The 23,942-nt window shown below is 39.8% G+C and overlaps 2 protein-coding genes across 12 annotated transcripts in view; one reads left to right on the top strand and one right to left on the bottom strand.

Moving 5' to 3' along the window:
* The window catches only part of ddx4 (DEAD (Asp-Glu-Ala-Asp) box polypeptide 4), a 29,431-nt gene extending 18,472 nt beyond the window's left edge, over positions 1-10,959 (bottom strand). The window contains exons 1-12 of one of the 2 annotated variants that reach the window (XM_061836332.1): positions 10,816-10,958; positions 10,559-10,732; positions 9,241-9,271; positions 9,103-9,145; positions 8,337-8,387; positions 4,893-4,955; positions 1,746-1,772; positions 1,640-1,675; positions 1,515-1,550; positions 1,293-1,435; positions 1,058-1,210; positions 822-976 (exon numbers count right to left, since the gene is read on the bottom strand). In XM_061836332.1, coding sequence (XP_061692316.1) covers positions 822-976; positions 1,058-1,210; positions 1,293-1,435; positions 1,515-1,550; positions 1,640-1,675; positions 1,746-1,772; positions 4,893-4,955; positions 8,337-8,387; positions 9,103-9,145; positions 9,241-9,261 — 728 coding nt within the window. In that variant the 5' untranslated portion in view covers positions 9,262-9,271; positions 10,559-10,732; positions 10,816-10,958. Of the gene's footprint in view, positions 1-821; positions 977-1,057; positions 1,211-1,292; positions 1,436-1,514; positions 1,551-1,639; positions 1,676-1,745; positions 1,773-4,892; positions 4,956-8,336; positions 8,388-9,102; positions 9,146-9,240; positions 9,272-10,558 lie in introns of both variants that reach the window. The other variant, XM_061836323.1, reaches the window with a different exon arrangement.
* Positions 10,960-11,396: 437 nt separating this feature from the next.
* On the top strand, positions 11,397-23,288 carry ccdc14 (coiled-coil domain containing 14). Of its 10 annotated transcripts, none has more exons than XM_061836189.1 (11): positions 11,397-11,543; positions 13,586-13,624; positions 13,795-13,808; positions 14,987-15,059; positions 15,197-15,301; positions 16,745-17,227; positions 19,063-19,195; positions 19,271-19,347; positions 21,206-21,349; positions 22,300-22,402; positions 22,524-23,288. In XM_061836189.1, exons 1-11 carry the CDS (start codon positions 11,471-11,473, stop codon positions 23,035-23,037), a joined length of 1,758 nt encoding a protein of 585 aa, XP_061692173.1. In that variant the 5' UTR covers positions 11,397-11,470; the 3' UTR covers positions 23,038-23,288. The 10 variants fall into 10 exon arrangements, with proteins under 10 accessions (XP_061692173.1, XP_061692149.1, XP_061692217.1 ...); XM_061836165.1 differs by having other exon boundaries at positions 13,759-13,808; XM_061836225.1 differs by having other exon boundaries at positions 11,452-11,543; positions 13,586-13,644; positions 13,759-13,808.
* Positions 23,289-23,942: the final 654 nt, after the last annotated feature.

Genomic DNA, 23,942 nt, shown 5'->3' with positions numbered 1-23,942 from the left:
CGTGAAGTCAAAGGAAAAAAATCACAAATATAGAGTTCATTGCAGGTACAACTATGCAGAACTGACCAATGACCAAACATAATAGCAATGTACCCTTAGTGACAATTCAGTATATTAACAGCGAGGATTCACAATTGAAGTCGGTTCTTGGAGCCTAATGATATTGCCTAGTATGCATTAAATATTTGCCTCCATTAATTGATTACACTTTGGAATGGCATATTTATTCAATTAGTCCCTGCCAAAAGTAAAAATGTTTGGATGCAATTTTTAAAATGATTCTTATTTAGAGAGTCATTTTGAACAGAAAACATTCATAGTTATTAAGTATTGCAATAAAAAACAAATCCCCTAATGAGGAATAATCATGATCACAATGTTGATAAAAATAGTAATTTGTATTATTTTAAGCATAATCATGCAGCCCGAGAAGATTATGGGTATGTCAACACCTGGAACCAGCTAGACTATCGTGCCTACATGGCAACCAGGTTTGGGAGGTCACGACAGTTTTTGTCCACAAGTTTCTGTGCGGAAACGGACCGCAACAAAACATGCTTCCTGGCGAGACGGATATACTATTAATCATAATTTTTGGTGCGCTGAGCCAGAAATGTCTGTGCCAAACACGTTTGGGGTCGACGGAAATTTTTTTCCCCCAGCCCAAGTGTCTTTGTTCAATAAATGTTAGAATGTTCATGGAAGAGTGAACATCTCCAAAAGAAAAACGGAACTTTTCTGCTTGCTGTAACCACCGACTAAGTGAACATATAAAGTTCGAGCAACACATTGCACAGTTTGAGAGGGAATCATGATTATACCCGTAGGAAAACTTCCTAGCCTCTAGGAAAATCTGGTTGATAAGCTCTCTTGTTGGGGCAACAATCATTGCCTCTGGCTCCTGCAGCTCTCTGAAACTGCTGGCAGCCACACCATCAAGCATTAGCTGTTGTAGAATTGGAAGTAGGAATGCAGCCTAGAGGACACAAGCACCACGATGGATCAGACAAAGTCATAGTGTAGCTAACTTCAATGTGTACAACTATCAACTTCTTACCGTTTTCCCAGATCCAGTCTGAGCACAAGCCATAAGATCTCGACCAGCAGAGATAATTGGGATAGCATGCTTCTGAACTGGGGTAGGCTTTGAATAACCAGATTTTTGGATGTTTTTTCGCAGGGACTCACACAAGGTTGCCTCATCAAACGTCTGCAGTTAAGATGGTCGGTTTGTCATAGATCGTACAACTAACCAGGAATAAGTGCTTAAAAATAGATTCAGAATAATTTACCACAATAGCGGGTGCTGGGTTGGTTCCACTCACATCCACTAGGATGTCATCATACTTGTCAAAATTAATGCCTTGCTGATAGTGTTCAAAAACAGAGGCCTCATCTTCAGGTAGGGCTGGAGGAACATAGGTGACTTTTGGTCCTGTGGGTCAAAGTACAGAGATCAATTAGGAGCTTGATCTATTGATAACTCCAAATAAACTTATAGCCTATAAACTTACGGACACTATCATCTGGGTTTTCTGTCTGCTCTGACTCTTCAGTATCCGTTGTCAATCAAGAAGAATAAAAATTTTATATATCACATCAGGGCATGTTTCAATAAAAACCATATAAAAACTACTACCTTGGGTAAATATTTCCTCGTTCGCACCACGATATCCTGCATAGATGTTAGCCATGCATACAAATTAAGACAGAAAAGCCCACCCCTCCCGAGTGAAAGTATTTACCTCCTCCAAAGCCGCCTCTGCCAGCACCTGAGGTGGATGACAAACAACAAAATGATTTTCAACTATTCAAATTAAACATGCTGTACTTGAGAAAATACCTTCACCGCAGGCCTACCATAATTTCTCTGATAAAATGTGCTCTCAAAATTTAAGTTTATGGGTTGCACTGAAAACAAATCTGGTGCCGATGCTGATGTATAACACCACTTTTCTTTTCGGCTTCTCCTGTTTGGGGTTGCCACAGGGCATCATCCCTTTCCATATATGTATACTTCAAACGCCAAGCAATGGCAAAATGTCAACACAGCAGCATTATGTGAGATAGTCGTGAAGCATTTAAAAAAAGGTCTAGAGAAGCTGTCCATTTTCTTTCCTTCAACAGCCATTCAATCCTTTGAGTACCCCATTCTAGCAAAGCTATTTTGACATTGCTCCCATTTTCCATAACATATCTCTGTGAGGTGAGCTGACTACTATAAAATATAAAACCAGAGAGACAGAGCTGTTGAGGTAGAGCTTTGTGTACGTCATTTGTCGATTCCTGCCAGAATATCAGCTCTATGTTCATTTAAAAGGGCCCAGTTGTCACATTGAGTGAGTAACATCTGATTATTAAATGTATTGTGTTTGTTGGATTTTTATTCACAGTGCTTTGATGAGAACAGCAGTATATTGTTCATATAGACATTAATTTTTGCATTTTCTGCTGGTGGTGAGCCATGGGATTTTTAGGGTTGATTAGTGAATGACAAAGCCAATCAGCATAAAATGCTAAATATCGGCAGATACCGCTTAAATCAGTGTAAAACCTCAAACTTACCACTTTCATTGTATGATTTCCTGTGCCTTGACCCCCGCTCCTCCCCAACTCACCTCTTCTTGAAAAGCCACAAAACTCTCTCTTTGGCACCTTCTGCCACAAGGTTCTCTGCTGTCTCACCTCTATCAATCTTACACACAAGTTCAGCACCGACTCAAGAGGAAAATTAGGTTGGTCGCGAAGGGAGTGAAATGATGTGCGAGACTTTCTGCGGTGTTTCAACCCTGATACTTGAGTGGTTTCAGTAAATAGAGATGAAATTGGACTTTTTGTGAAAATTCCTGAAAATACAAATGCGAGCATGGGGGGGGGGTTATGCTCCAAATTTTTTTTGGGGGGGGGGGGGGGGGGGTGTGAATGGACGGATGTGGTGCATTCTGGCAATATCTGTGAACAAAATTCAGACAAAAATTGAAAGTAAAATTTCCAAGTCCTGACAAAAAAAAAAAAAAGTTCCAAGGGTCAAGCCCAGATTTTTTTGCCCTCAATTCCCCTATCACTAGATAGCACAAAATCACATTTGTCATTAAAATATGCCATCTTATCTCAAGTCAAATGAATTAAGTGAAATATTCAGTAAAAAGACATCTAAAATGGTCCTTTCCCACATTATATACATTATAGTATAGATGTAAAATATACATGAAAATATATCCTAGAATTTCTACACCGTCCAGCAAAACATGTTAAAAAAGTTGATCTGTAGTAATTACTATTAACGTTTTAAGTCTTAAACTTGTTCCGTCGCATTGTACTGATACATTCGACCACATTGCTCACTATCTTAGATTATATATATATATAATATATAAAATAATTTACTGGATTAATATAACATAACTGTAAATTAAAAAGAAAATAAATAACTAAAATAGAAAACTAAAATTTAAAACTCAAATGATAATTTCCAATTTCAACTGATAAGTTTTTAATCAATAAAAATTCTTGATCTGACAAACTTTATCTGAAGAAAAATTAAATGTACTGGCCTGTCAAGGAATAAACACGAACGTCTATACACTCAATGTTTTGAAGATGCTGAAAGTTTAGTTCAACATAATCGACGTTCGTGGCAACAAGCTCGCAATACATTGGAACAAATATTCGTGTCAGCAATCACGACGTATTGTTGTGGAGGGTGGGGGAGTGGCGCACAACGGGACTGCCGTAAATAGTCGGCTGGCTTGCTAGAACTTGCCTTTATCTGCATGCGCTCCACACCTGAATCAAGCGACGAGGTGAATGATAAGTCTAATGTTGTTTGTTTTTTTACGCTGTCACACTGCCTCACGACCGATGCAATGAGCACCCCTGGTGTAACTGAATTTCCTTTGACATGGCTCATGATGTTGATGACTTTCGACGTAAATGCGGTCGCATTACGTGACGCAGTTCTGAACATGCGCTTTCGCACATTCTCAGTACGATTAACTTGCATTTCCTGTTTCCGGGTGAATATGTGTTTGGAGCCGGCTTGTTTAGTTAACGTTTATGAAATAAACACGTAAATTAATGTCGAGACCACACAAAATAAGCGACGTCTTGAGAGAATGCGAGGGAAGGGGCGTCACTGTTACTAGTGTTAGTGGTTCAACATGGCTACGCTCGTGAAAGCAAAACAAACTCAAATGCATGTTCACTCAATGTTGTTAACTAATATCTTGATCAATTTTAGGCAATTTTCCAGAGCAATTTTCATGAAAATTTAAAAATCCGGAATTCCGGGAAAATCCGGAGGACTTTCATCACTGAGTAAAGAGGAAAAGCGGTTTTACTGCTGTGTTTGTCACTGTTTGGAAACAAGGTATGTAAATAAACAATTGCAAAGTCTGTGAATATCTAATTTTTACAAAGTACCAATGGGTACGGTATATAGTATACCCATAGGGGATGGTCCAGTGTGGTTCGTGTGTGGGGGAAGGGGGGAGACAAAAAAAAAAAAAAAAAAAAAAAAAAAAACAACAACATAGAGTGGGTTTAAGCAATTAACTGGTACACATTGTTGTCCGGAAAATAATGCATATTGAACACATACTTTGATCTTGACCAAATAATCAAGAAAAATTATCAATAAAATTTTATTTCATACAGACTTTCCATTTTCATTACTATATTCAAAAATTTTAAACCAACCTATCTTTGTACTGGGTTGAATTTGCACCTATGAAATGAACATTTCCATTAAAGTAAAAGTTTGTGACGAGGAAAAGTACAGCTAAATTGTTTGTTTCAACCAAAGCCTCGACATGATTGAACATACATTAGGACAGCAGCCTTAAGATGTGGAATTTGCATGGTCAAAGTTTGCCTATTTGAAAAAACCTCACCTCGACCTCCTCTTCCTTTGAAAGCTCCTCTCTCTCTTCCATGATTGTTCGAACTTCCCATTTCTAAAGACAAAATGATTAACAAGAGGAACTATGAAACAAAGGTGATATTTTACAATTTTTGTCATCAAATCACTGCAACAAAAAATAATTCTATGGAGTTATTTTTATATTGCATGTTTGAATATATGACATAAATGCATAATGTGGGGCATTTGATAAAGAATTTGACCCTCCGATTTAGGTACACAGTTCCTTCATATTAGAGATTGCAAAATTTCCTATTTTTGCCAACTTTTGAAACTCATATATCGCAATGTACCGTCACTGTTCAGGGATTAAATTCATACCCCGACAGGAATTTAAGGTCATATCGCCCAGCCTAGTCTCCATAATGCCTACAGAGGATACCAACTAAAAGCTAAAATAACACCGTAAAAAAGATCCTGCGCCACTAGTTTGACAGTGAACGCATTTTTATATACCATCCATCCGTTCAATAATTTTCTGAGGCACTTATCCTCACCAAAGGTTGCAGGAGTGCTAGAGCCCATCCCAGCTATCTTTAATTAAGAAGCATGGTACACCCTAAACCAGTGGCCGGGAACGTTTTCGAAAGAGAGCCATAAATGCCAAATATTTTAAAATATGATTTCAAAAGAGCTGTGCAATATTTAAAAAAATAAATACAGGTGTATTTGCGCATTGATGTAGAACCAACACTTTTAGAGTACAATAAAGTCTGAATTTTTTTAAATAACATTATGGTGTTGCTAACCAATGATGACAAAAGAACTTAACATTAATGCGATTTCAGGTGGTTCCTGGTTTTGCTAATGGCTTGATAGTCAATTTCATACATCGTCAGATTAAGCTTCACGCAGGCATTGAGATTTCCATCCGTTAATCGTGAACGTAATTCAATTTATTTTTCCATCAGGCTGGTAGAATGGTGAACAGTTCTTGCCGACAAAGGCTCCGGGAGCCATATGCAAAAACCAAAACAGCCAGGTATAGTTCGTGAGCCATAGGTTCCCGATCCCTGCCCTAAATTGTCAGCCAATCGCAAGGCACATATAAACAAACATTTGCACTGACATTCACACCTACGAGGAATTTAGAGTCATCAATTAAAACAACCAATCGGGATGTGGGAGGAAACCGGAGTGCCCAAGAAAACCCATATAAGCACGGTAGAGAACATAGGTGGGCCGGGATTTGAACCCCAGACCTTAGAACTGTGAGACAGCTTCTCTAACCAGTAGTCCACCGTGCCATCTCAAACACCCACTGTGATGCCCATTTTCACTTAAAAAAAAAAACAAACAAAACAGACACTTTCATTGATAGCTTTAAATCGATACTCTTAAAGTGCCACTGACGCAAAAATCAAAATCAGTATTACCAAACCTACAAATAATATAAACTTTGATGATAACAGTCGTGAGCTGGGCGCAGTTTATAATAGCGCAGAGTGGCGTCAGTTTGACTTGATATAATGTGCATCACAGTGGCGGCCATATTTGTCTGTGACATGTAGGCATCACACTGGAGCCCAGACATTGAAAACACACTGTGCTGAATGCAGTGGCAGATGAACGAGAGCGGTTTTCGGATTTTTTCTGACGCACCTTCTGAGACTGACGCTTTTTGAGGAAGAAAACATCTCGCAAGCGAGTCAATTTTACCATATCGTTTCGAGCCATATTGTAGATGATATGCGTCCACTGACAAGAATCCCCGACAGACGAGACGAGCAGGAGGATGAGAGACCCGATGAAATATTCTAAATGACTAACCAATATTGTTGGATTTCCTAACCCTTTTATAAGTCTTGTGTATGTAGCATACTAAGGGGGGCCAATGCCAGACAAAGAAAATATCATGGATGTTATCAAAATTGATTAATTTCTATATTGTTATTCATTCTTTATTCTCCTTTCTTACGTATTTCATTAATTACAACAGGCGTGCCCAGGCACCGGTGGCCGGTGGGGGGCTCCTTTATCCTCCTCGGCCCAGGTGCGACAGCACGCACCCGGCTGCCTCCACGCCTTACCCACCTCCGCATCAGGGGAAACAGTGGCCCGCACGCATCGACACATTGACCACCCCTGACGTATGCACTCGATTAAGTTATTATGAGACGGATATTTTGTTATGTTCCGAGAGAAGGATTCCATAACTTCGTTTGACACAGATGTCTGGAATGCTTGGGAGGATGGCTGTCGATGGAGATTCTTTACTACCACTGCTGCTTTTGGACAAGTACAAGTACACGCAAGCCACACTGCCTTCTGCCATTTGTCTATTTGACATATCCGAATCATTCGGCGACTTTGAACATTCACTGGAAATAACATTCGCCCATTAGGAACATTCGTTTGACTTGTGACTTTTGGTTGTTTGGCTAGTTAGCTCATGTTACATGGCACTAAACTGTCTTTGTACTTCTATTTTCTGTTTATTGTTTTGTGTGTGATGAATTGTCTTAAATGCAATACAACTGCTTTGTTATATTTTCCTGGTTTGACCAAGGGGATTCTAAATTCACACGTAACATATGCTACAAACTATGAGACGAATTTGTCCCCCCCACTTTTTATTTTTTTAATAGCTCCACACACACACACACACACACACACACACACACACACACACACACACACACACACACACACACACACACACACACCATTTAGATCCCACAAAGCTCTTGTCCTTTGCACCTGTGCAATCCATTTTTCCACAAACCGGGTCTTTTGGAAATGTGTGAAGTATGAATCCGTCCTCCCGAGTATTTGAGCAAAATCCAGAAAAAACAGCCAATTTATCGCCTGTACAAGCTGTAAATACACTCAACGCATCTGAAGTTGTCTGTATAATATGTCATTTCTCGCTTCTTCTTCAACCCCACAGACTCCACAAAAATTTCATGGCGTGACATGAGAAAAAAAAAAAAAAAAATATATATGGCAACATTCTGACATGCTCTGAAAAAAACTGATGATTCCATTGCGGCAGATTTTTTTTTTTTTTTTGTAAACGACATGCTAATTTTCATGTTTTTGGTGTCGTTGGCACTTCCAGCTTCTTCAACCCCTAAAAGTCCACAGATTTTTCATGGCGGGAGATGGGGGGGAAAAAAAAAAAATCTATATACGACAACATTCTGACATAATGTGAACAAATGAATGATTCAATTACGGACTTTTTTTTTGTGGTAAACTTCATGCTAATTTTCATGCTTTTGGTGTCAGTGGCACTTTAAGTAGACGCTGTAGGGCAAGGTAGAGGTAGGCCAAATAAATTCCAGTTGAAAATGTTCCAGCTCCCCAGTACTACTACAAGTGACTGAGGTGGAACATGCAGTATCAGTAAATGTACAGGGGAAAAAAAAAATCCTCATGTGCATACTGTAATTAAAATGCACTGTTGCAGCACCTGAAGAAAAGCCGCTCCGAAATCCTACTCCTCTTCCTCTTCTGCCGCGACCTAAGGAGCAGTGTAGTAAAAGTATGATAAGCATTATTTATTGTTTTCATTTGAGTATGATGAGCATTAGTTCATTTAATTATTACTTTCAAATTTACTGTATATGTCACGCTGGCTATATCAGATATTAAAGCCTCATTACAATATGAATTCGATGCAAGCTAAGTGTTGATTAATGGGCCCTAAAAAACGTAATGCATTTACCGTAATTTCCAGCCTATAAACCACAACTTTTTTCTTGCTTATGCGGTGATGCGGCTAATTTGTGCATTTTTTCTAACGCCTGCTAGGGGGCACTCAAGCAGAAAAGGTAAGAGCGAGACCAGTAGAATATATGTGCCAACGAAGTTACTTTTAGCAGTATGTTTTTTTTTTTTTAAACCGGCCCTGTTAGCGCTGTGCTAGCGTGTTGCTGTTGTGTTATTGCCGCATGACTTTTTTTTTTTTTAAACCAGTATTTTTTTTTTTTTAAACCAGCCCTGGTCGTGCTACCGTCTTGTTGCTATGTTAAACTGAGCTAAGGTATTAAAACTTTGAAAACTCTGTGGACCGTCTTTGTAAATATTTCGTTTTTCCCAATGTGAGTTTCTGCAGCTTATGTATCTACCAAATGGTATTTCTTTTACAAATGTACTGGGTGAGGCTTATAATCCAGTGAGCTCTGTAGACTGGAAATTATGGTAGTTGATAATATTAATGTGGTAAAATAACATACTGTAATCCTGAAAGTGGTTGGATTCTCCAAAAGGTGCACACTCCTACAGATGAATAATTACAGTAATGTCAAGAGGAGGGTTAATTTTAATTGGAGCATGAGTAATAAGATGGGGCTCGCTGAGAACAGCAAACTCACCTGTTCATCGAAAAAATCCATTTCGAGTCACCTGAAACAATCAAAAAAAAAATAAATAAATAAAATAAATAAATAGTAGCTTAGGAGGCCCAATAGCCAAATGAACCACGACGATGGTGTAGATATATCCCAAAAAATTTCAACCTCATGGAATTGGGGAAAAAAAAAAAACTCTGCTATCATTGGAAAGCGTTTTGAAAAGCCTTTAAAATATTACTTAAATGATCGCAAATAGCTCAAATAAAAGTTATGACCATTTAAAGATTGGGAATATGGGCTAATTTTGATATTGATAAAACAATAGAAAAGAAAGTTGTGACCTTTGAACCTGGTTGATTAGGATCTTCAAAATGTCAACATTTTTGGTTCTCGATGGATTTTCATTAAATGTATGTCATACCTTGACAAAAGCATTACCATTTGCACTTGTCATTACAATTGCATATAATTGCATACAAAGCAACAAATCCGTCAATTTTACTGATTTTGCAATGCGATCAACATATTCACATTCATATTTCTCTTATGCATCGAGAAATATGTATAAATCATAAATGAAGTACTTTGGAAAAAAATATATACTTCGGACAGGTTTTAAATGGGGGGGGAGCAGGAAAATCAAATAAGTACTACAACTTCTCTAGCGATTTCCAAAATACAAAATGGAGGTTGTAGAGGGAAACACGGACTACGTTATCACCTTCTGTGTGTTTTAGTGCAATAATAAGCCCTGTTCACGCAAAACAGAGAAGCACATCGTCCTGCAGACAGTTTCTCATACAAGCATGGGCAGATCCATTGCGCAGTACAATGAACAGCCTGGTTGTCGCGTACCTAAAATGATGGGCGGAAAAGTGACAAAATGGCTGACACCCCGAATTAAGTAAAATATGTTTGTGAGCGTCATTACCAAGAGAAAGACTAAACATACAACTACTACGGCGATTTTTAAACAAGCGCATTAGCCTCGTATCAGCTGCACCGTATTTTAAGAAATTGAACACAGGAGCGTTTTTAAGTGTGCGACGCCGAAGCGAGGCCTCTGCAACTATAACGGCCTTTTTCCACTTAAGGTCCAAACATATTCATAACATAAAACTAACGACTTTTACATAAAGTAGCAGGTATAAAACGGACAGGTTAGCCTTTATTGACACCTCCCAAGTTCAAGTAGCAGAAGCAAACTTGAGCGCTAATTTGTGCTCAACCAAAACCGCTGGTTCACTTGATTAAGCGACGTAAATTCATTGTCCAATTACGTAAATTGTCAGACTATGGCGAAAAAACCCCGAGGCAATTTATCCATAAATATACATACTGTAGGGTCAAATCTTTCTCCTGGCCGATGAGTTTCTTTCTGTGCTGCTGCTCCCTTCGCCTGGCTGGTTCAGAAATCACCTGCACACTCCACAGCTTGGCCAGATTACACCAGGTTGCCAGCTCTCCTACTTTCCCGCCTCATGGGCTGCCTTTCGACGACCCAAATGTAAAGCTGGCAAACCACAACACGTCGATTCTCATCCAGAGCTATTTCACAGTGTTTTTTTTTTTTTTTTAATCTATTGTACTTCTCACTTTAACGACGTCGGTAGTAATTATTTCAAAATGTGTTGCCAGTGCTTGCTAATTTCTCCGCGCTCCTGAAGCTGGGGAGGGGCTCGCAAAACTTTTCTCGTTGTAGTTATTTTGCATTCAATCAACTCGTTTATATATGAAACAAAGTAAATAGTATATATCATCCACAAAATAAAAATGACATTAGTGTGAGGTGCTTTGAAATAATTTCAAAGTTTGACCACTAGGTATAGTTTTTTTCTACAATGAGAGTTATTTACAAACAAACGGGGAGACGGCACATTGACTGTGTTGCATTTACAAAAGTAAAATTTTCCACAAATTGTACTAGTCAGAGTGCTTTAAATGCACGGTACTTTTTACTATTACTCGAAGATGGATCGATACTTTTACTCCGTTACAATGATCGACATGGTTCTCTTCTTTTGTTATTTCATCCTAGCTTGTGTGGGTCTATTTTTAGACTCCATTTCGACTTCTGCATTGGGTGCCTGTTGCGCCAATCAAACGGAATCACCACTGAGCCATTTGACTCTAATTCGCCAATCAGACGACACAACGCAGTGACTACCAAGCAGTTTTCCCAAATGTCATTTTGAGGGGGGGACCGCGAAGACCTTTTTTTGCCCCCCCCCCCCCAAAAAAAAGTGTTATCATGCAGGTCTTCAATTGTGACTGCTCAAATTTGGATATTTCAGAGCGCACTTCATACTTCAAAACACCTTGCAGTAAGTTGCAGATGAATTGTTGTTTTGTCAGTAGGTATGGCAAAATTATCGTTACTGTGTCTCTGTCTCTCTCACACACACAAAATCAGTCTGGTCAGAATTCTTCATGAAGTCATTTCAGTGAATTAAGCAAAAAATGTCTCTGCAGATAGTGCATTGGTACACATGCCTGACTTTGGTGTGGGCAGCATGGTATCGATTTCCCACTCGGTGATGATGTCAATATGTGTCCTGTGACTGACTGGTGACCAGTTCAGAGTGTAAGCCACCTTTTGCCTGAAGTTAGCTGGGATTTCCTCCAGCTCTTATGCAACCCTTGTGAGCATAAGTCAGTTGGAAAATGGATGGATGGGTGGATATATTTTTATCCACGCAAGAAGGATACTTTGGTCTACAGTCCTCTAGTTACTTTGGTTCACACTCCACAGTAATAGGTGGCGGTAATGCACCATATAAGGTTGGTTGGTTGCCACACGCCGTCGGGAAATGAAGAAGAAGAAGAATATTTCAAACAAATGTTACCTTCTACTCTGTCGTTTTCTCAGTACAAACATTAAAGGAGCGCAAAGTTTGTCCTGATACTCATGAAATTTCTCAGTGATGAAAGGAAGTGTGAAACGAAAGGTAAGGCCATTGACTACGTTTGCCTGTACAAATTCCGTGACTGTTGCTGCACTTTTTCCAAATCTGTCTATGAAGTCATTTGCTGCGTCCCATGTGTCGCTTTCGTTTTAAATTTGGGTTAAATTTACTCGTTGGCCAAACCATGTCTACGATCCGGACGCTATGTGATAACCATGGAGTTACAAGACGTCCGCATTGTGCGGGTTTGGTCGTTGCTGCTATACACCAACGCGTCCCCCTTGTTGGATTTGTCATTTTGAACGCACGCACACAGTTCCACTATTGTATGTATAGTGACGCGATGTGTAATCTTTCCACGATACTCAATCGTCCTGTAATTTTGACATTTCCCCTGAGATGGGTGAAGGAGGAAGGTTCTTGAATATTAATTGAAAAACTATGTCACGAAGTCAGCGAATTGAAATCCACCTGTTTTGCAAGCAGTATGGTGTTCAAAGGTTACAGCAGTCGATAAACCGCTTAGATGTCAAAATTGATCCATAAAAATCACACAGCCTTTTTGACCTGTTATTGCATTACACTGGGACATTTTGGATTTCGATGATTCAAGATATTTATTATCTGCACAGCAAACAGTCACAGAACTGAGCAATACAATTCTTACTTTTCTAGTCTCTTTCCACATATACAACGAATATAAAGGAGTTAGAGGGGGGAGAACATTACTACACACAAAAAAAAAACCATACATAATGTGCAACGATACAGACATTTTGTATTAAAGTATAACAGGTTGTAGAGTTATTACACTGTGTAAACATACAAGTGAGAGTTAGGTATTTTTTTTTAAATATATTTTTTTCAGGAGTTTGATGTGGTTGGGGGGTGGCTTGGTGGTGTAGCTGTAGAGCGTTGGGCTCACAGTTCTGAGGTCCAGGGTTCCTGTGTGGAGTTTTTCATGTTCTCCTCGTGCATGCGATGGTTTTCTCCAGGCACGCAAGCTTCCTCCCACATCCCCAAAAACATCCATTAATTGAACACACACTAAGTTGGAATAGACTGCAGCACTCCCGTGTTCTGTGAATGTGAATCGATTATCTGGCACTTGCAATGTGTATGTAGCTAAGCAGTTTGAAAAAAATCAGATATAGGACTTGAGCACTTTGACCTGCAGTGTAAATCCAGTTTAAATTTATCAAGCGTGTCACAAAATAAGTCAAATAAAATATGCCTGTAGGTTCAAATATAAGTTTGATCGGCTCTGGGCCTCTTTTAAGTGTCACATTGACATGTTAGCTGACATTAATGCTAATCTGTGTTATATTAAACCTGTACAGTGACTGAGACATTGTCAGTCCAGTGTCCAGGGATAGAACTGACAGTCTCTGTGACCCTGGACAGGATTAGCGGTATAGAAATAGGTGGATGGATTGAAACGCCAAGCTTGTGATTGACAGGTACTGACATCTGGAAGGGTGCCAGGTGGAGGAACCAAGGTACAACAGGCCAGGAAACGGCAAGTTAATTATTTAATTCTTTGTGTTATTGCATCTTTTTGCATGTTCCTGGGGTGCACAATATGTGTGTTCCCTTTTTTTTTTCTTTTATATGATCAGACCCACCTTTCCAGGACGAAAGGAACCGGCATTCTCGTTGTATTCCACAGACCCTCAGGACCAGGTGAACAAAGACATACAGATGTATATCCATCTCTCCATCCATCCATCCATCCATCTTCCAAACTGCCTTTCCTTACTAGGGACGTAGTAGTGCCTATCCCACCTATCTTTGGGTGAGAGGTGGGGTACACCCTGAGCCAGTTGCCATCCACTTGCAGGGCACATATAAAACAAACAACCACTAGCACTCACATTCACACCGACGGACAATTTTAGAATCTCCAATGAATGAATGAATGTTCTTGGGATGTGGGAGGAAACTAAAGTATCCAGAGAAAACCCACATAGGCATGCGGAGTATAAGCAAACTCCACACTGTTTAATAACATTAGAGGAATCGTGTGGGATAGTTAGTTTCAATGACATGAACACCTGAATGTCATCAGCACAACAGTGACACCTAATCTTATATTTGTTCATGGTATTGCCAAGCGGAAGGATATAAATAATAAATAAAAGAGGGCTGAGTATCGACCCGTGCTGAACTCTGCAAATGACAGTACAATACTCAGTGGTCGCATTACCATGAATTACATGGTTCATCCTACCTAAGGGATAATATCTGAACTAAGAATGTGCTGGGCCTGTAATACCGATACGTGTTTCGACGCTGACATTGAGGAGCGAGTATTGTATTGCTGATGTCACAATTCATAGCTAGTAAAAGATAGTTTGTCACAATTACAAGAGCTGTTTCAGTAGAGTAGTCTTCCCTGAATCTGGACAGAAGTTCAAATGGATTGCTAGAGGCCATGTAAACTTTAAGCTGTTGTAGTACATTTTTTTTTTTTTCCCTGAACTTTTGAAATGGGTGATTTAACATTGGCCTATAATTGCAAATGTGAATTATTACACACCTAGTACAGATATGTTTTCAAATGAGGGGATAACAAGTTGTTGCAAAGATAGACCATTGAAGTAAATATACCTGCATGATGTCATAAAGTACTTGTAATTAGTTCCAACGGCTTTATTTTAAAGAGGGGCATTTTGAAGTTTGGTGGTCAGTTGGGAGTCTGATTATAATGAGGGAGGGACTGATTTTGACAGATTTTTATTTGCAGTTGTCTTAATAGTAATACCACTCATGTATCCGCGACAATTTATCCAACACGTCATGTCACACCAAAGCATAATATATGTGATTTATTGTGAAGACATCAGACACTTCTTTTTCAGGTGGCCAGTCTTCACTCAGGGCTGGATCGTTGCGCTGTTTTACTCTCTGGGATGCTGCGGGTGGACAAGCCAGGTAAGAGGGCTTTCAAAGTCACAAATTGGAATTTGAAGTTGCTTGAACCTTGTCACCAGATGAAGAGCTTGTATGATAGTTACATCACCATAATATGTAGTGATGTGATCATCAGTTTTGGATGCGCTTGTGCTTAGAACTCGTGACACACACTCCCAAAGCAGTGACTGGTGGCACAGGCAAATCTAAACCATCCACTGGACCGGGGAAAAAGACCAGCAAAAAATTCCCTCCAATGACAGGTAGTTTTGAATTGATATGATTTTTTTTTTTTTTTTTTTTTTTAAACGGGGTGTCCCCCCCCCCCCAAAAAAAAAAAAAAAACTTACTCTTTGACTGGCCATTAGTCATATTATACAATGGTGCCTTGAGATACAAGCGACCCACTTTGTGTGGGTTTTTTTTTTTTTTTAGATTAGCTTTCATTTTTTCCAATGTATTTTGTGGGGAGGTGCAAACTCAATACAGGTACTTTATGGTGGCAGTGAATGAAATCAACTTTATAACAAGCAGCAGTTTGGCAAGTTATGAACAATCACAAAAGAGGGTTCAAGATGTTCCCTATCAAACAACATAAAAACAAAGATATGACACATTGTGTATTTAAAACAATGACACATTGCCTTGAGAAAAGCCCTGCTATCTTTATGCTAACATGGTGGAAATGCCATTGACATTCTAATAGTCAGCATTGATAGTTTTGGTTTTAAAACCCCGTGATCAACTACATTTGAATGCAAACATTAGAGCAACACATGTAGACATATAAAAGGCAACAATTCTTTATCCATTATGAAAAACAACTACCATGTTACTGAGTCACAGTCGCAGTAGTAGTAGTAGTCGTCGTACTTTGTTTTTCTGTATGACTGCCTCCTAGTGGCCACACCATGAGGAGCACAGTAAAATGAATTACAGCAATCATGATGCACAAACTGATTAATTCTTGACATTCTATTTTTTACTAAACAACAGACAAAAACAACTAACAAAAAAATTACACTTATAGCGTGCTGTTTTTCCCTTAAAACCACCGGGATAACTGGTGACACTGCAGACCACCGGTATTTAAAATTACTGTAACGCCTTGCTACTTTATGCAATTACAATAATTCAAACTACCCCTAAAAGCTGTGAAACTACTAACTATACCCATTATGACAGTGCTAAAAGAGTTAAAATACACAAACGAGAAGGAAATGGTGGAATGGATTGTCCTTTGTCTTAATTTCAATCGTTTGAGATGTTTCGAGTTTGGACTGTGGTCAAGGGTTGAATTCAACTTGTATCTCAAGGCACCACTGTGTTTAGTTTTTTGTGTTTGGCTAAGATACAAGTCTGAGTGAATTTATTATTAAAAATAACATACAGAAAAGTTAAATTAGTGGCATGAAAGAAAACAGCAGTCCCACAAGATAGGCTACACATTAGCACATTTGTAAATACCTTGCAAACTGGTTGCCACCATTTTTCAAAGACTGCCGCAAACGAAACAATGGATTCATTATATTGTGGAAAATTTCGTTTGGAATTGTGAGACTTTGGCTTCCAATTTCTTCTTTAAATTCATGGACTGTCAAAACAAAAACGGTAAATGTACATAAATAGCAGTCAGAGTTTTTTGGGGGGGACACCCTGGATGGCTCTGTTGGTATCGATTGACATTTGCATTATTCCCCCCTCAGAAAAGAGTTCTAAACAGGTCCCAAGAGCAAAATGTCCTCCAGTTTCACTGTCAGGAGTGAAGGAAGGGCATGCACTCCGACAGTCTCACTTGCTTCCATCACTGAGGTTGTCTCAACCACTTCACGGGTCTGCCCAGTCTCAGCCCTTGACCTCTGTCCTTCTCTCTGTGACTCAGTCTGAATCAGCGCTCCATTCTGCCCACTCATCAAGTCAACAGACTCTAGGTCAGACCAACGGCCAATTGATTGGCCGTTACCAGGAAGCCTCCTTCAATGGTGAAGATATTGATTCTGTGCCTGTGAAAGACACAGACGTCCAAAGTGATACATGCTTGAGCATGCGTGCCTACGACGAAAAGGTTTACCCTGGTCAGTTGTCTGAACCCCATCATGACACACTCAGTGGGGAGGACATAAGTGCAGGCAAACTAAGGACTGTTCAGTATCTTCTGGGAGAGCTCAAGACTTTGATAGCAGGAAAAGGTACGTTTTCCTTCTCTTTACTTTTTTTTTTGTTTTGTTTTGGATGCATTCTGAGGTAAGTCCCGTACAGTGGGGCTTTTAAACATGTATTCCCCGAAGCACTGAGGAGGCTGTGAGCTCTATCTTGTAGGTCTGCTGAATAATAAGCAATAAATTGTTATATATAGTTTTAAAAATGTACATATGGGGACAAGTGTGCCGATGAAACATACATCCTAAACCTGGGATGGGGATTGGTCAACTCCAGCAGCAGTGAACTGTGTTCACAAACCACTGCGGCACCAGGCGTCGCTGATGTCAACATAAAGTCTCCCGCCGCAAGCGCTGTGCTTACCCAGTAACATGTTAAGCGGCCTAGCTGAATGCGACAGTCTAGGATGCTAAACCCGGATTGAAATTTTTAACAGGTCACACCTGCGGGCCATACTTTGCCCACCGCTAAAATAAATGATGGGAAAAATACCAAGCCTGTCGGAAGGTGAAGGTTTGGGGAATCTAAAATATGTTTGGTTAGATCATGGTGTCAAATGAATGACCCGAGGGTCAAAACTGGCCCGTCAGGGTGTCTAATATGGCCCGTGGGAATAGAGTACGCATTCCCTACTATTTTTTATGTATTTAATTTTTAACTGTTGCTAATTTTGTCCACTGGAAAGCATACTGACGACACTTAAAATTTCATTGATTCACTTGTCAAGCCTTAACAATTCCTAGTTTCAGTAGCAGAGTAAATGCTGTGCCACTTAGGTACTTTAGTTCTGTGAAAATAAGTGGTTCCTGTTGAAATATTTTAAAACACTATTTCAAAAGCTTAAGTTCATAAAAGGTTGGTCTGGTAGGACCCCCCCCACCCCCAATAATGCCACATGTGTGTATTTTTATGTATCCATATACAAAGAATGATTCACTCACTCACTGATTAAAAAATACTGTTGAAGTCGTTTTTGTTAAAAAAAAAAAAAAACATTCCTCATATGTTATGGTACAGCATGGTAATCCTCCATTCATCCCTCCATCTACTTTCTGCACTGCTTATCCTCACTAGGGCGGTTTGGAACCTATCTTTGGGCAAGCAGAAGGGTACACATTGATCTTGTTGGCAGCCAATTGCAGGGCTCAGTTAAAAAAAAACACTCTAACACTCACATTCACACCTGTGAGCAATATTGTTACAATATATTTTGGGATGTGGTAGGGGACTAGACTACCTGGAGAAAACCCACCAAGACACTGGAAGAAAATGTAAACACCACACAGGTGGGGCCTTGATTTGAGCCCTGATCCTCAGAATAGTGAGGCAGATGTGCTTACCAGTTGTTCACCGTAAGGCCTGGTAATAAATGTGAATCTTTTCCTAAATTACCTGTAATTATTTGCTCCAAAACAATTGAAAGTTACTTACATACTTCTTCAGCCTACTTGAGATCACATTTGGGTGAGTGTGGCCCGCTAACAAAAATCCTAGGTTACGCGATTTTGTGTGTGTGTGTGTGTGTGGTGTGTGTGTGTGTGTTTTAAGTTTAGTTCTGGTGAAAAGACTCTGAAGCCCCTCACAGTACACCACTGAGATTTGCAGTGTGCCATGTGGGCTCCCTCTAATAGTATGTGAAGAATCACTGAGTTAGATGTTCAAACTGTACATACTCTTAAAAGTGTAAAAAACAGGTGTCAGAAAAAAATACTCGATTGGGTGTGTTTAAAAAAAAAAAAAACAAACAAACAGCTTTTTTCCTTTTTTTACACCCAGTCAAGTATTTTCTTCTGACACCTGTTTTTATCACTCTTAAACATCAAGCATGTTCCTATCTCCATTCACATCTGCTTTGTGTGTGCAGGCAGTATTGCAGAGCGGTTGCTCAGTCATCTGGAAATCACAGTGTCGTCACCGCAGATGAACTCCAGTGGTTTTGACCCTGAAAAATCAGCAGACCTGCAGGCCCTCCACATCCAGAACGCTCAGCTTCACAGGTAGGGCGTAAGGTTACAAGTGGTTCCGATCGTGATCGATGGCTACGATCATGTTAATGCATGTTTTTATTCCAGACGAGTGGCGTTTCTGAACAAACAGTTAAAGGACAAAGAGCAACAACATAATACTGAAACCCTGTGTACCTCAGAAGGTATTTTTTTTTGTTTTTGTCTGTGTGTTTCTGCGCATTTTGTTTACTATGGTAGCCACTTTAAATCAATCCTCACAAGAATCCAAACTCTGTGTATTGTACAGCTTCTTGGTATTTAAAAGGACATACAGTATAATTTTTTTTTTTTTTTTATTGCTTGTGCACCAATTGTGTATATTGGTTGCTTATATAAAAATACGGTAGTTTCTCAAGTTCATACACTCCCATCAGTAAACCCCTGGCTAAAAAGGTGTCTGTGAGTGAGCATTTTAAATTTTGCTCGATTGGGACGTTATTATTATATTTAGGATCCACACATTAAGTTGATGTGATGTGGCGGCTTTGATAGAATTGTTCTGCCCATATTCATCATGGTGATGAAAAACAATCTCGAATGGACCTTTCCGATGGCGATCCTAAGCTGTGCCCCCTTCACCATGTTCCATAAGCTTCCAGAATGGCGATTGAACAGAACATGTTTGAAGTCGATTCTCTATCGCGTATTCCAGATAATATCGGGGTATGTTTTTTGCCAAATGCGTCAGACTTGTCAAAGAGAGGTCTACAGGGAGGTCTCAACTATTTCACCCAAAGATATGCACACGGAATTAAGATTTTGGGTGGAGCAGGACGGATGTTGGCGATCAAGCAAAAACGTTTGACGCCTCACAAAGTTCATATTGAAATCCAACAGGATAAAATAGTGGAATCGTACTGTGCGTGAAAAAGCAGGCTGAATACTTTTTGCTTGGAAAGATCACGAGTAATATCATTGTAGTCTTTATAAGTGAGTGAGTGTATTCATTTGACTTGGCTTGTAATGGAACCCAGTCTTAAAAGTGCGATGTGATCCAAATAGGAAAATAGACATTTCTCTTGCATGACATGGCACACTTACGTATCACGAACCCGACTCTTCGGCATGAAACATTACACACTTCGTTCAGCAGGTCAGTGATACACTAACAAAGTGAAAGTTCTTGTCCTGCAATGTATAAACCACTGATGATAATTCACTCAAACTCTGAGAAGATACTTCTCCCTCACTTGCCTTCGAACATACAACCTTCTGTTTGTTGATATTCTCCACATTTAGTTGTATTCGTGTGCCTTAATCCATCGTAGACACTTCCTCAACTGTGTTTTTGGCTTTGGAAAATGAATCAACCGGGCCCCTTGTAACCTAGCCGGATACCTTTCATCAGAATTGCACGATCCCCAAGCGCATCTGAGGACCATTTTCTTTGTAACATTAACTTTTCCAAGCGCACGCTACTGACAACCAGCATTGCTTGTGGGACATTTTGCGAGAGGGCCGTGTCAAGCCAGGGGTCAAGACAATGCGGCTATCTGCTTGGCTATTATTGTACGAGTGATTGACAGGTCGGAAAGGTCCATTGGCACACACTGCAGCAGGGGTGCGGGGGATGCATTGAGCAGTGGCTCATTTGCATCTGACAGGACTATCCCCTCCAAACAGGCTGATTTTACCACAGCTCTAAAAGTAGGTGAATGGGTGCTGTATAGTGAACCCTTATAATGGTGTGTATCATCTTTTTGGACCATGACTATATAGAGGATTTTTTTTTTTCTTTATAGAATACAGTATCCATACAAGTCTGAATCTAGAGGAGGACACCCTCAGTGTAGCATCATGCCTGGTGTGTTCAAGCCTTTGTCTGGTCTCTTTAAATTGCAGTTCAACTATCATGGGTGGGAAGAGAACATAACACTGCCATAAATACGGGTTCACTATCATTTTTTATCCTTGGCATAGTTTGGTGACATCTGAGAACCGTTCTAAATTTTGAGGGGGTCGGGTCCTTTAAATAACTAAAGACTGATGTTTTGTCTTTAGTACTTAATTTACCAGAGGATCTTGCTGATGCTCAATCCCGCCTGCAAGAGATTCAAGTCATCCTTGCAGATGTGCGGAAATCTCTTCTGGACACGAAGAAACAGCTGCGAGACAGTGAGGCGCGGAATGCAGTCATGAAATCGGGTTAAGTCTTATCACACCTACTAACTTAAATGTTGTTTTAATGTACAGCAACGTCACTTGGAGGGCATATTAAAGACATGATTATCAACGTCCGTGGGACTATTTTAGGAATTTAGATTTATCCCCAGTACGTAGCAGAATATTTTAAAGGGAAATTCTGGTGGTTTGAATTATCAATGTATCCAATAGGTCATGTAATATGTACTGTATCTTGACAATCTAATGTTAATCCTCTCATTTAATGGTGTTTTGAGAAGATTTTTATCGACAATTCTGAATTTTCAGGGGTGCTGCCTTTCTTGCGTGTCACATGGCCTACGTGCGCGGATGTGACTTATGATGTGCTGCACCAAAGGTTCGATTACATGGGATACCGTTATGGCCAGCGCTGATTTTCTCGGATTTATCCTCATCTGATGAGGAAATAGGCGCAGCTCGCTTGTCAGACTCTGTGTCATTCCCATGCGAATATTCAACATTATTTTCTGCCACAGGTTCAAATCTGTATGGATGTATTCTTCTGTCTTCCTGATCAACCGATACTGCTGTTTCTTCATCAGATGAGGATGAATCCGAGAAATCAGCGCTGGCCATAATGGTGTCCCATGTAGTCGAGCCTTTGGTGCGGCACGACATATGTCACCGCCGCCCACGTAGGTCATGTGACTCGCCGAAATGGCAGCGCCTCTGAAAATTTGTAATTGTCGATTAAAAATCTTCACAAAACACCATTAAATGAGAGAGGATTAACATTACATTGTCAAGATACAGTACATACATGACCTATTGGATACATTGTAGATTCAAACCACCAGAATTTCCCTTTAAGGATGTTTCCGTTATACAGTACTTCAAACATCTGAAAATGGAGGTCCATTTGGGCTTTTTCAAGATCAACATCGCAAATAAAAATCCCCGCATTAATAATAACAATAGTTTGTGTGTTGCAGATTTAGATACTCTGAGAACCAAATTTGTCCAAAGTGAGCAGGCAAAAAGTGAAATGGCCTCACTTGCTCAGCAAAGATTGGAAAAGATAAAAAATCTCGAGAGGTAGGTCTCTGTTTGTAAATAAATGGCAGTGATATAGCGCTTTAGCAATGCTATTACAGTGCCCAAAAATGTGTAACAGAATTTGCGAATATATCTTAATTTGCCTTCTTCTCTGTTTCAGCATTATTAAGAGTGGCGAGGTATCAGAGTGTGACACAGTTGTTGACCTTGCTACATCTGACCCAGCACTCAAGGAGCAATATGATGACCACAGCAGGGCCAATGAGCGCATCAGTAAATACCTGATGACTCTGGAGCAGCCGGAGGCCTCGCACATTGGTGGTAATGTACACATGGCTGCGGAAAGGGAAGAAAACACACCAGAGGAGGCAAAAATGAGCTCAACCCTGCTGCGAAAACAACCATCTCATCCAAACCTTGATCTTAACTGGACACACACTGACGGTTTTGAAGGACTACGTTTATCAGAGCAGCCGATGGTAAAAGAGGGCCAGCGACTGTTTGACTTATTCCTCTCTGAGGGAAAGCTGGATACTATGTCAACTGACTGCAGTATGAGGTCCGTATCGAGCTTTGACACCAGAGATGAAGCGGCATTCCGAGATGGATTGGCAGCCTTAGATGCCAGCATCGCCAGTCTGCAGAAAACCATCAAACAGGATTTAGGAAGATGATTCCACTTGTCATGATTGACTCGCCTGGCTTAAAGTGTGGGTTCAATTCCCACTCCGTTACCGCATGAATGTGAGTGTACAGTAAATGGTTCCCTTTATGTGCTCTGTGATTGACTGGCAACCAGTCCATGGTTCAGCTCCTGGTGACCGCGAACAGGATATGTGGTATAGAAAATGGATTGTTGCTTTTTTTTTTAAAAAAATCCTTTGAAATATGACACATTTGATTATTAAAACTTATTTTAACTATGGCCTGGGTCCCTGGTTTCACAATCTGTGTTTACTTGGATACACTTGAAGAATCTGATATTCATTGAAACACTTTATTTTTACAAATGTTGAGGGGGCGGGGGGGGAGCTAATGCGCAATAGTTTTGTGATGCATATTACAGTTTAAGAATACAATGCGTGTCCTGTTGAGGTCAGATAAACAAGGGTTTTCTCAGTCCAACATCAAACGGGGGTTGAAATACAGTAGCCATAATCCAATCAGATGCATGTACTCTTATACCTATTGCTTGTAGTGCCAAATGAAGTCGCTGGTGAGTATACTTCAAGTAACATCAGGATGCAGCAAGTACAGATTTACAAAACTACAGTAACCTTGATAAAGTGACTTGTTGCAGTGATTTACTCATTACAAAACTGCAAAATGTTTAATAGAAAAGGAGGCAATTTTTGGTCTATCTTATAGCAGTGATTCCCAACCACAGTGCCATGAGCGATCAGGTGTTTTGGAGAAATATCACCTCATTTGGCCTTAAAATTATTTTGTACAAATGAGGCATTTTGGGCATTATCTTTGCCTGCAAAGTATAGCGACAGAACAATTCATTAGATGAGGCTATGATAAACCTGTCACCCATGCACAAAAGATTTTAAATAATTTGTAAACTGCGATAATT

The sequence above is a fragment of the Syngnathoides biaculeatus genome, chromosome 2, assembly GCF_019802595.1.
Source record: "Syngnathoides biaculeatus isolate LvHL_M chromosome 2, ASM1980259v1, whole genome shotgun sequence".
In the NCBI taxonomy this organism is placed as follows: Eukaryota; Metazoa; Chordata; class Actinopteri; order Syngnathiformes; family Syngnathidae; genus Syngnathoides; species Syngnathoides biaculeatus.
The sequence above is the reverse complement of the archived record's forward strand: the minus strand, read 5'-3'. Positions and strand labels throughout refer to the sequence as shown.